The sequence below is a fragment of the Nyctereutes procyonoides genome, unplaced genomic scaffold (assembly GCF_905146905.1).
Source record: "Nyctereutes procyonoides isolate TBG_1078 unplaced genomic scaffold, NYPRO_anot_genome, whole genome shotgun sequence".
In the NCBI taxonomy this organism is placed as follows: domain Eukaryota; kingdom Metazoa; phylum Chordata; class Mammalia; order Carnivora; family Canidae; genus Nyctereutes; species Nyctereutes procyonoides.
The window spans coordinates 33,764,201-33,776,745 of record NW_026575020.1 but is presented as its reverse complement, the minus strand read 5'-3'; the positions used below and the strand labels follow the sequence as shown (position 1 = coordinate 33,776,745).

The 12,545-nt window shown below is 59.4% G+C and overlaps 1 protein-coding gene across 1 annotated transcript; it reads left to right on the top strand.

The window, feature by feature from the left end:
• The first annotated feature begins 4,312 nt into the window (after window positions 1-4,312).
• Window positions 4,313-10,905, top strand: BARHL1 (BarH like homeobox 1). The gene is made up of 3 exons (XM_055315297.1): window positions 4,313-4,778; window positions 8,607-8,829; window positions 10,611-10,905. Exons 1-3 carry the CDS (start codon window positions 4,313-4,315, stop codon window positions 10,903-10,905), a joined length of 984 nt encoding a protein of 327 aa, XP_055171272.1.
• Window positions 10,906-12,545: the final 1,640 nt, after the last annotated feature.

Sequence of the window (12,545 nt, the reverse complement as noted above, 5' to 3'; positions counted from 1 at the left end):
GTATTCTCCTTCATCACCATCTTCATCCCCATCCATGGGCCTCTTCCACCCACACCCCTGGCTACAAATCTCTGAAACTGAATGTTTGTCCAGGCCAGAGAGATGTTCTGCTCAGAGTAAGGTCAGAGCCAGAACCCAGATCTTCTGAAGACTTGTCCATGAAGCTGCCCTTCCTGTCCCTGGAGAAGAGTGACAGCTTGACAGCTCCTTCTCTGTGGGTGTCTCTCTGTCTGTGAGTGAGTGGTTTGGGACCATCTAGGGCTCTGGGTTTGTTTGTTTGTTTGTTTAACCCAGGAGAGGCTGAAAGGTTTTTTTTTAAAGCCACCTCAGAGCCCCTGAGTGGCTCAGGAGGTGAAGCATCTGCCTTCTGCTCAGGTCATGATCCCTGGATCCTGGGATTGAACCTTGAGTCAGTCCTTGGGCTCCCTGCTCAGCGGGAGAGGGAGAGGGGGCTCTCCCTCTCCCTCTGCCCCTCCCCTACTTGTGCTGTCTTTCTCTCTCAAATAAATAAAATCTTAAAAATTAAAAAAAAAACAACCTCAAAGAGCCTAAATAACTGGAATGTGAAGCTAGAAGGTCCAAGAAGAAATGAGAGGCTGAAGAGGGAGAAAAAGGAGCCTGGCACAGGGGTCTGGGTGCTGGAGTGGCAGTACGGAGCCCTTTGTAAGACAGAGCAATCCTGGGAGCCTGGTCCAGGAAGTGCCCTTGCAACACTCATTCACTTTGTTTCCCCTTGAGGCCCCCAAGTCCCCCCACCAGGCTCACTTTCTCCTTGGGGAGTGGGCAAGAAGTCTTCCTCCTGCTTTAAATGGAACTTTCCGAGGTAAGTCACTTGCTAAGGTCCACACCCAGCTTTGCTGGACCTCAAACCCCTTTTATCCATCCAGGACCAACCAGGCTCCTTTCTGAAAGGGTCGGTCGTATTACCTGCCCGGGAACCCCTGGATGCTCAGTCAAATGCCTATTCTCCGACGCCTTCCCAGCTAAACAAGAGCCCAGGTGAGCACACACACACAAACCTCATAGGCTGTGGACCGGCTGAGATGCAAGAACCATCCAGGTGACAGAGAAAAGAGAATGGAGGAGGACTGGTGGTGGAGCTGGAAACACCCAGATAAGAATAAAACGAGGTTAATGAGACGCTGAATCTCAGAGAAATTTCCAAATGAAATAAATTGCATAGCATGTTCTATATTAGAATAGACCATGATCATTCAATACTAATGATAGCACACTAACAACTTGTTAAATATTCTCGGGCTCTAAGGAATGCTGAGAAGCCAGCCAGGGCTGCAGGAGGTCCGGGTTCATGCTGTTCTTTTCAACTGTAAGTTTCGCCCTTACACACACCCTGCTGCAGCTCTGTTCCCCGTGGCTCAGGGCTCAGCACTACTGGAGGCTTCGTTTTTCGATAGGTCCGGGATCCAAACCCCAGCCTAAGACCAGGAGGCCAGAGAAGGTCCGTGCCCCGCCAGATACAGGTCTGCCTGGCACAGGGCTGACAAGAGCAGGACAACGACTTTCTCAGGACCTGGGCGGGTCCATGGATCCTGGCCCTGGGTGCATCATGACCTCTCAGAGGCCCGGGATGGGGGATCTTGTTGGCTGGAGTTGGGACCTTGGCTGCACTGTTGGAGATGGTTGCTTCAAGGATGCAGCACCAAGCCTCAAGGAGCAGGGGTGGGGCGACAGAGTGGAGAAAGTAGAAAAGGCCTCGAGAGGCACCCAGAGCAGTAGGAACGAGGCCCGAGCTGGGGGCTGGCCGGGAAGGGCCAAGGCAGCCTGCGGCCCTGGTGATGTATGTCCCCTTCCCTATCCACCCAACGAAAATGAACGAGCTGCCCGCCGGCCCGCCACAGGAAGCGTCCACTGCAACTGCGGCCGAGCTGGGGCGGGGGCCTGTCTGCTAGCGGCCCCTCGGCGCCCGCCCTCCTGCTTCCCCGACAGCTTGCAGCCGAGCGGGGCCCGCGGTCCCCGGGGAGCTGCCCGTCCTCGCTCCCAGCCCGGCCGGCGGCGAGGCCGCTTCCAATCTGCCGGCAGGCGCAGGGGGAGAGCGTGGGGAGCCAGGCGTGAGGCCACCGCCAACGTCGCCGGAGCAGGAAGAAAGTTTCTGCTCGCCGGGCAGTGCGGGGCTCCCACCGGCACCCGGTGTCGGGTTTAGGGGGAAGCGGAGGCCTCACAGTTCCACTGCCCCCTCGGCCGCTGAGCCTGATGCGGGGCCCGGGTGGTTTTCTGGGGGCCTGTGGGGAAGGGGTCGGCAGCACACAACCTGCCTGGGAAGGCCTGGGCTCCCTGCCTGGAGCTGGCCAAGGGTGCCCAGGGCCTGCGGGGCTGCCTGCAGGTGCAATGGCTCGGCTCTCTCCGCCCTCGGCCACCGCCCTGGGTCGCGATCCCTGGGGCCGCGCCGGGAGGATCCGGGCTGATCCAGGCCCGGCCACGCTTCAGATCTGCCCGCCGCCCTGGGCCCCACACTGGAGGCTCAGCCCCTGAAAGACACGGAACTCGAGCACTGTGGCTGGGGGAGTCAGGAGGGCGTGGGCACATGTTATTCTCAATGAAAAGACCGTGTTTCCAGCGCTGCCTTGAAAACATATCCCCCGAGCGAGCTCCGGCTCCGTGCGGAGTAAGAAACCAAGCCATTTGCAGACATCTATACTCGCACTCTCTTTTGCGTCCCTGTTTAGAGGTACAAAAACACCCGGTGCCTGGCACACACACCACAGGAGGGGCTGTGAGCTGGGCAGAGGTCTCTGCCTTCTTTGTCCGGTGCGCTGCCTCCCGGGAACCAGTCAGATTTCTCGGGGTCCTCAGTGTCCCCGACACGATCTCCCCATGTGCTCCACCCTTGCCCCACAATGAGGCCATCGTTGTGCCCGATTCCATTTCAGGGCCCGGCTCCAGGCTTTCTCAAACCCCTGAGAACCCTGCAGGGTCTAAAGAGGGCAGACACAGGGCTGCAAGTGTCCTATGTGGGAGACATCTAAAGCCCAACGAAAACACTCCAAAACAATGTCGCTTAAACTAACATCTCTTCCCCCACGACCAGGTCAGGGCTTTTACAGACACACACGCTTCTTTCTCAGCTGGGCTTAGTCCCTTTCGCTGGAGGAAGAAGAAAGCGTTGGAGGGTGTGTGTGTGTGTGTGGGGGAAGAGATGGAGAAAGTATCTCTGACAGCCCCGCGGACAAATAATTTGAATAACTGTGGAAGAGGTTAGGGAAAACTTTAAAAACCTCCCATCCCGACCCACCGGCAGAGACAGCCGGCTCCGGACCCCTCCCCGCTAGCCCGTGCCCCCCTCGGCTAATCACCCTCATTAGGAGCCTCATCACCGGCCTAATGAAAGCAAACCGTGTGGAAATCGCCGGTAAACAGTTGGGTCTGTGCTGTAATTAATTCAGTGTCTCTTTTAATCAAACTGAAAGGGAATCGGGCAGCGGCTTGCGGAGCCGTGACATCACCCCCAAAATCGGCCGGAGCCAATCAGCGTCATCACTCCGGGGACACGTGGGCGAGTCCCCTTTAAAAAAAACACACACAACACAACGAAAAAAAAAGAAACAAAAAAAAAACCCAGCCCCAAAGTAAAAGTGACACAAGTTCATTTTTTAAAGGAAGGGGGGGAGGCGAAGGCTCGCGCGGAGGACGCGCCGAGAGCTGCGCCCGCGGGGCCGGAGGCGCTGTCCTCGGTGCTGACGGGCCCGGCGCGGAGGGAGCGCGGCGACAGGACCTCCCCGGCCAGGTGCAGCGCCATGCGCCGCGGGCCGCCGCCGCCGCCGCCGCCGCCGCTATCCGCGGTGCTGACGCCGCCAGGTGCGCTCCGTTCCGCCGGCTGGTAGCGCGGCTCGGCCCGCTGCTATCCGCGGTTCTCGCCCCGCTGCCCTCGGCCACTGCTAGCCTGGAGGAAGCGTGCGGTTTGGATTCTTTTTTTTAAAGCCGTTCTTTATTTAGATTCCAACATCCTCGCATCTCTTCTGTGCCAAAGGGGCGCTCAGGCCGTCCATCTCCCCCTTTGCTCTCCCCAACTTGGCGCACCCTCCCTCCCATTCCTCCCTGACACTCCCACCACCCCCCCTCGGCTCGGCGGCTCGGCGCGATGCTGCAGAAGACGCGCTGAGCCCTTTTGGATCTAATGCGCAGAGGAGGTTGGCCCAGAGCTCCCCGGCTCCCCCAAGGCTGAACTCCATCCAAGGTGCCCGCAGGCTCCCTGCCCGCCTTCCCCATGCCAGCCCGCAGCTAGGGGCAGGGGCAGCGGCGGCTGGGGTTGGGGGTGGGTGGGGAGCTTTTGGGGAGGACAGGTCGCAGCTTGGCTATGGAAGGCTCCAATGGCTTTGGGATCGACTCCATTCTCTCCCACCGCGCGGGCAGCCCCGCCCTTCCCAAGGGGGACCCCTTGCTTGGGGACTGCCGCTCGCCCCTGGAGCTGAGTCCTCGCTCCGAGAGCAGCAGCGACTGCTCTTCACCAGCCTCACCAGGAAGGGACTGTCTGGAGACGGGCACCCCGCGGCCTGGCGGGGCATCAGGCCCAGGTTTGGACTCCCACCTGCAGCCTGGGCAGCTCTCAGCCCCAGCCCAGTCGCGCACCGTGACCTCCTCCTTTCTGATCAGGGACATCCTTGCCGACTGCAAACCACTAGCGGCCTGTGCACCCTACTCTAGCAGCGGGCAGCTGGCCGCCCCTGAGCCTGGGGGCCGTCTTGTGGCCAAGGCTGGGGAGGACTTTAGAGACAAGCTGGACAAAAGTGGCAGTAACGCCTCATCGGACTCTGAGTATAAAGGTAAGAAAACGGGAGAAAACTTGGCAGCGGGGGGGATGGCATGCTACATCTCTAAGAACTGCTATATTTCTAAAAGCACACAGGGACATGAACATGCTCACTTGGCATTCCCCCAGGGCCCGGGCTGAACCTTTTGGTCTTGTCTGAACCTTTCAGCTGGCCCCGTGGCTATGCCTTTGAGCAACAGAGCCCATCAGAGAAAGTAGAAGAGGGACACTCTGTTTCCCAGGAGAGATTCCCCAAAATGCAAAAAGCGAACTTTCTAAACTTCACCTGGGACCACTCTTCCAGCATCACTGGTGCCCAGGAGCTGTTTCCTATCAGGCTAATCGTTCTCTGGGAAAAAATCTTGCAGAAGCAATGGAAGATTCCCAAGGGTTCTGCTTGAACGTCCTTTTAGAAGAGTAAAAACCTAGCAGGATATTTCAGACGGAGCCTTAAAAACAGTCAGAATTTTCCCCTTTAATCTGAACTTCCCAGGCGGGAAGAGGAATGAGCTTTCCCTCCCGTTGGGCCCAGTGAGATCTGGGCCCTGGGAATCATGCAAAAGAAAGGCTCACTTCAAAGTAGAAACAGCAGCCGGTGGGGAGCAGGTTCAGAGGTCTGGTCAAGAGGAGAGGACCCTGCACCGACCCAGTGGTTCTCACTGAATTTGATTTCAAGTGCATCGGGCAACCAACTTCAGGCTGTGTATGGGGCCCAGAGACTCCCAAGTGACCCTCCCTGCTTCTCCAATATTGGAGCTGCCGTCCCCTCATTTGCCTTTCCACCTCTGTGAATCTTTTTGTTGATGTCATTCTTTTTCCATCCCGTCTTGATCTGGAAGCTAAGATTGGGATTCAAAGAAGGAAAGAGTCCCTAATTTTCTTTCTCACTCCCAGCCACTACCTTGACTTTAGCTCTTTGGTGAGGCCAGAGGTGCAAAATTCTTTCTAGGAAGAAGTCAAGAGGCAGGAGGGAAATGAGTCTCGGGCTGGCAAGGGAGAAAGCTCTGTGTCCCCATCCAGCAGAAAACTAGGGGCTGGTAGAGGCTGCTCAGAGCTCTTTCCGTCTTACAATTAATTCTGAGAACCCTTTTCATGAGATAAAGCTTCCCTAATAAGGCAACCTCTTTATTGTCTTGGGAGCCCTGCACCTGCTCCACCCTATTTGTACAAAGTCTTCAGAAGAATTTAGGGAAGCTCACTTTAACGCTCTCCTCCCAACCAAGAGTTCATTTGTGGACAGACCCTGACCACAAACCGAAATCCATTTGGGGTCCTGCTCCACATCTCACTGCTCTCCACTTCCCCACACTAGCTACTGAGAGTCTCCTTCAGCCTCACCGGGCCAGCCATGCCTAGAAAAAGGGCCGATTGGGCTAGAGAAGCCAGGAAGGAGGAGGTCCAGAGGCATGTAGTCCAGCGACCCTTGTCCCGCCCACCCCACCACCGCCCCCTGGCCCGTTTAGAGACGCAAAGAAAACTTGCCCCGGAGAAAAGACAGGTGAGGGGGGCAGTGTAAATATGTATTTATGACATAGTGGTTTGTTATTAATAATTCTCAATGACACCCCAGCATTATGGTTACACTAAGGGTGAAAATCCCCAATGCTGCTTGCTAACGGCTGGTGCTGGTGGAGGTGAAAGATAGTTTGGCTCTTGTCTCTTTTTATTTCTTTGCCCGTAGGTGGGATTTTGAGGCGCGATTTCGTTTAAGATAATTGGAATATCAATTTTCTTCTCCTGTCCCTGATGATATCTGATCAGGGAGGTGATGAGGGCCGGCTGTCCACATATCACTTAAATAGGTTTGGAGCAGGGGAGGGTGGTGAAGTTCTCCCTACCACCACCACCCCTAGGCACTGCTGCCTTTGCACTTACAAAGCTCCCGGGTAAAAGCGGAAACATCCTCTGCTGAGACATTGTCTGGAGCGTTTCTCCAACGTGGAGGCGAGTTTTTCAGGGACCGAATTAGGAAGCCTTGTTGCAACAGAGACACACTGAGCGAGCCAGCCAGCCAGCCGGCCAGCCGGGGCGGGCTCTCAGCAATTCAACTCCCCATCCACCTTCCGCGCTAAGAATAATTTCTTCCAAGGAGGGTAGAGAGGGAAGGTCAGCCCCATCCCGTTTTTTTTTTGGCATCAAAGACTCCTCGATCATCACGCTCAAAGAAACCGAAACCAGGCTTTGAAGTAAGGCAGTATGCGGCTAGGTCCTGCCTACTAGAGCCAGTGTCCGTGGAGAAATCCAGCCAGTGCTTTACTCGGAGAGGGTAGGTCGGTGGGCCTGGGACTCTGGGGGCATTGAGATGTGGCCTCCAGACCACAGTCTGAGGCCCCACTGGGCTAAGACCGTTTCGGAGGCTGATGCTGAGGGGCACCCAGTGCAGATCCAAAGGGTCCAGCCTGTGCCAAAGAAGGATTAGAGAAAAGCCCAAGTATCCAACCCGTTCATGACACCACAAACTCAACCCCCCATCTCAGCCTAAGAAGCTAGGGATTTCCATACTCAGTCCAGGCCGGTCCATCAAAAAGCAGGGTTTCCACAATATCAAGTTTGAGGTTTGAATAATTGTTTCCTCATACTCATCATGTCAACTTTACTTTCGGGCACAGACAACTCAAATTTTGCCCATCCCAACACCTCCTGAGGCTGACGTACCCCAATGCGGCCCCAGCTCAGGGGGGGCAGGGAGATCCTGGGCCAAGAGCCCTGTGGAAACAGGAGGGAAGCATCCGGTGAGGTTTCGGCAGATCAGGCCCTCCCTGCTCCCCGTCTCTGCGCACCCGGTGCCGGTGCCGGCGCTCTCCCGGCCGAGAACCTCTGCCTTTCCAGTTGAAAAATCTGGCTCCCTAGTGGCTCAATTAACCGGATTATTGTTTCCTACAGAGAGAAATCAACTTGCATTCAGCTGAACCCTGTCACTGCAAACGCCACGCACAATGAAACTCACCATAAAAGAAAATACGGAAACCGAGGGGGAAGCCCCAGCTCGCGCAGCCAGTTTTGGGGACACGGTCTTGTGGGTTGTATCAGCGCGTGAGGGAGAGAAGGAGGGAGATAACTGAGCTTGTTCTATCAAGCGCGCGTTTTCAGTGCAGTCGACCAGGAACGGAGGTGTCTGAGGGGGGAAAAAAGAAGCCGCCCCTGTCGGGTCCATTCTCAAGCCTCAGGGGCCCCGATCGGGCGTTGTATTGACAAGGAACACGGACAACGGGGACAGGCGCATTGGAGGGGCGAACGCTCATGTATTTTCCCTGGCAGCTCAGGCACTGCGGGGGCGATCGCTAGGGTTAGGCGTTTCTTAGAACAGTGCTTCGCTGCGGGGTGAACAGGTTTTTGCCTCTCCACGCGGGTTTTTCTCCCCACATTCGGGCTCTCAGCTTCCTCCCTGCCGGGTCCGCTCGTGGCCAGAAAATCGGGTGCGGCTGCAGAGCCCAGACCCACACCCCCCGAGGCGCGCACCTACGCCGCCCACCCGCTGGCACCCCCCCCCCCCCCCCCGCACCCCCCGCTCCCCAGGAGTCTCCACCTGGTCGCCTGGCGCCGTCTCGGTTACTCCTCCGTTCCTCCCTCCAGGGAACGCAGCGGAGAGCCAGCGGGTCGCGTCCTCTCGCTTTGGATCATTTGTCCCCAGAAGTACCAGTCCTGCTGCTCCTCCGTGAGGGTTTGGGGAGCCCGGAGGTCCTGGTCTCGGAGCCGCGCACGAGTGCGGCGGGGCCACTGCGGTCGGGAGCCGCGGTTGCCACCAACGGGCCGGCGGGCCGTCGAGGGCCAGGCCGGGGCGGGAGGGCGCGGGCAGGCAGGCGGGGAGGCCGGGCCCTGACGCACCGCTGTGTCTCCGCAGTGAAGGAGGAGGGCGACCGCGAGATCTCCAGCTCCCGGGACAGCCCCCCAGTGCGCCTCAAGAAGCCCCGCAAGGCGCGCACGGCTTTCACTGACCATCAGCTGGCACAGCTGGAGCGCAGCTTCGAGCGGCAGAAGTACCTGAGCGTGCAGGACCGTATGGAGCTCGCAGCTTCGCTCAACCTCACCGACACGCAGGTCAAGACCTGGTACCAGAACCGCAGGTGAGGCCTGGCTGCGGGGTGGGGGGTGCAAAGGGCCCTCCCTCCTGTCCTGACTGCCCCTCCAAGGGACCCACTGGGGCACCGCCTGGCGCTGAGAAGGGCCTGAGCCTTCCCTATTCTGTAAAAGTAAGGAAACTCTGGCCTGGGGGTGGGGGTAGGGGGAAGGCCTTACCCAAAGTCCACAGTGAGGGAGAGCCACAGGACTGGACTCGGTCTCCAGTGCCTAGTCATCCCCCTCAAGGACAGGAGGACAGACACGCGGGCCACCAGAGAGGCCCAAGGCCTGCCTGCATCCCAGCCAGGGTCCTACCATCCCCCTCCCTGGGGACTAGCCTTAGCTCCTGTGGGGGCCACTGAGCTCTCTTGGTGGCAGTGCCAGGCCAGGGGTGGGGTGGTGGCCTCCGTATCCAGAATGTCTTGGAGGGTGGGAGTTACTACGTGGCAGTCCTGACGTGTCTGTGTGAGGCTGGGAGGGCCTGTCCGAGCTCTCCTGGGACTCTTATGGCCTCCTCAGCCTTTATAGTCCTGAAACCCAAGGAAGGAACAGACCCAGCTCCAGCTCCTTGGGGACAGGGTGATTTGGAAACTGGTGGTGGGCACTGGTCTAGAACCTGCTGCTTCCTCATCTCCCTCCCCAACACAGTCACAGGATGAAATCATTCACACACACATCCATGGTCACACCCACACCTGCAGGTGCACACTCACATTGACACAACTCACACAGTCACACACACCCACACATTCAGTGGAGGCTGGAATGGTGCTTTCCACAAACAAGCCTCAGAACACATCTCCCCATTAATAATAAATACCGATTACTGCTCGGGGCATCAATAATTAAGGCCCGTTACAGTAATTACACAATTATGATGATGATGAATAATTCAGGGAAGGAAACGCAGTTGGTGTGGCTGTGCCTGCCTCGGTGGGACTGTGGTCGGCTGGCCCAGCCTCGCTGGCCAGGTGCACCCAGGGGTCCCAGCTGAAGCTCAGGCAATGAACCAGCAGGGCCCCGACTTCCCTGCCACCCCCAACCCCAGGCGGACACTCAGCTGGTGGTCTCCTAATTTGGGTCCCCACAGGCCTGAGAGCTGGGTGCCCGAGGTATCCAGTGTGGTGGAGAGGGTGTGTGCAGCCAGTACTCATACTCCCCAGTGGCCGACTCTGGCCTGGGCACTTCTACAGAAATCCCCTGCTGCCAACAGGGGCACCTCACGGTGTTTGCATCCACCAGCTCCATGGTTCAGCTGCCGGTTCAGCTGCCGCGGGGCCCCTTTCCACCACTAGCAGACCAACCTCTTCTACCCCTCAACCCCTTGCCCCCACCATCCTCTCCCCGGGGTCCGCCTTCCTAAGTCCCCCCATATCCCTGGCTGGATATGCCCAGGGGAGCCACAAAACCCAGTTCCAAATGTCCCCCGCGATCCCGATCCCGGGAGCAGAGTGTGGTGAGGTTGGAACCCCATCTTTGGGGTCAGGAAGCCTGGCTTACAGCCCCGGCTCTGCCTCTTTGGAAACCATCTCGAAAACTGGCCAACGCCTCAGTTTTCTGATCTGTAAAATAGAGATAAATAGCCATGGAAGGCGGGAAGAAGATCATAGGAACGGGTGCATGTGACACCTGAGCACGGTGCCAGGCACTCCGTTATTTATTGACAAATTCGTGTGATCCCTCTCCGCCACCCTGCAGGCGCTCTGGGCCAAGCACACGAGACCGGTCGGAGGTCTTCGGGTGCCGCAGCCCTGACCCCGCGGTACGCGTTTATTTCGGTCCCTAGGACTAAATGGAAGCGACAGACGGCAGTCGGGTTGGAGCTGCTGGCGGAGGCAGGCAATTACTCAGCGCTCCAGCGGATGTTCCCGTCGCCTTATTTCTACCCGCAGAGTCTAGTTTCCAACCTGGATCCCGGCGCGGCGCTGTATCTGTACCGCGGGCCCAGCGCGCCGCCGCCCGCCCTGCAGAGACCTCTGGTGCCCCGCATCCTCATCCACGGACTCCAGGGCGCCAGCGAGCCGCCCCCGCCGCTGCCCCCGCTGGCCGGCGTCCTCCCGCGCGCCGCGCAGCCTCGGTGAAGCGCCCGCCCGCCTCCCCGGGGCTCTGCGCGGGCCCCTTCCGCCTGCCCTTCGGGGGGCGCGGGGGTGTCAACGCCCCTCCCCGGAGTCCCAGCCAGCGTCCCCCAAGGGCTGTATGCCAAGTCTCCTGAGGCCCGGACCCAGACTGAGTGTCCCTGAGCCCCCTCCGCGTGCGCCGTCCTGTCCGCGCCATCAGGGAGCCACTTCCACCCGCCGGATGTACATACAGGCCCCCCCCCCCCCCCCCCGGCTCCCTAGGGCACCCCGGCACCTCCTTGGGAGCAGGTGGGGGCGACCCCGGCTGCACTCTCCCCCTTCCCCTCCGTGCTCCAGCTGTACACCCAGCCCTCTCCCCGCATCCCACAGGCGGAGGGGAGCGTGGAGCCCTCCTCCAGCGCCGGGTGGGGCAGAGCTGTACATAAGGTGTGCAAAGTGTATATGAAGTTATTTATTCGTGACCCATGAGCCCGTGACCGTGTCCGTGATTCAGTGAGTCTGTGGCCTGTGCCCTCTTTCCTCCCAGGCGAGGCAGGAAGGGGCCAAGGGGCTTGCCCACTACCCCGACACCCAGCCCCCACCTCCAGCCTCCTGCCGGGGCAGCCAGGCCCTCGGGTTCTCTCTTTTTTAAATGTCGAAATAAACTTCTTACAAATGACCACGGGCCTGTCGGCGCTCAGCCCTTCTTTCCCACCCTCCTTAAGATCCATTTCCCTTGCTGAGACTCGGCCTCCTTCCATCCTTAGTAAGGAAATATTTTGTCCACCTTTCTTCCCTGGCACTGTGGTCAGGGGCAGGGGCCCGATTGGGCTTGTTGGGGTGCAGGCGCAGGGGGCCCCCCACATCCCCGGCCTCGACCTTCCTGTCTCTACAGTGAGGTGAGCCCGTGGCTCCCCCCCACCCCGCCACCCCCGCCCTCTTCCCTCTCCATCTGGTTTCTCGCTGCTCACAGCCGGTCCGGGGGCTGGAGCGGGGGTCAGCGCCTGGGCTCGCTCGGCTGCGGGCCGGGCTGCGGTGCCCTCGCTGAGCCGGCTCATCTGGCCGCAACGAGGGCGCCGGCAGCTGGTGACCGGCTCGCCGGGCGCGGGGCCGACAGATGGGCTCCGAGGCTGCTCCCCCCGCTGGCCCCCTCCGCCCAGCGCCCCGGCCGCGCTCGGGCTCCGGACGCTCACGGGCGCCCAGGCGGCCCCGGCCCCGCGCCGCCAGGACCCGACGAGCCTTCGCTGGGAGCCTGTCACCGCATCGGTAACCTCCCAATCCTTCACCTTCTCATTTCCTCCTTTACCCCGGGAGTACAGAGATGAGACCTGGAGGGGAGCGTCTGCCCCCCGCCCCGGCCCCGAGGCTCCGGGCTCTCAGGGGAGGGGGGGCGGTTTAAGGCCCCAGCCAGACTCCTGGCCTCCAGTTCACAAAGGGCCAAGGTCACCTCCTGAGGCCCTTCCCTCTCAGGGGAGGTGGGCGCAGGTGCTCCCTGCCACACACCACCTGCAGCTCAGACTCTCAGGGCAGAAGACAAGTCTAGGGCTGGGAAGTTTTAGGGCCCGGCAAGCCGAGCCCCCTCCAGTTTAGTGGCAGGATTGCTCTGGGAGAGGGCTGCCTCCTGGGGGAGGGGTGGAGGGCATGTTTAAAGTAGCCCTCCGCAG

What these genes read in the sequence shown, in the direction of transcription:
- BARHL1 (XM_055315297.1), top strand. Translation starts at nt 4,313, where the DNA reads ATGGAAGGCTCCAATGGCTTTGGGATCGACTCCATTCTCTCCCACCGC. An exon ending in ATCGGACTCTGAGTATAAAG is followed by an intron (nt 4,779 to 8,606) that starts GTAAGAAAACGG and finishes GTGTCTCCGCAG; the next exon opens with TGAAGGAGGAGGGCGACCGC. An exon ending in ACCTGGTACCAGAACCGCAG is followed by an intron (nt 8,830 to 10,610) that starts GTGAGGCCTGGC and finishes TTCGGTCCCTAG; the next exon opens with GACTAAATGGAAGCGACAGA.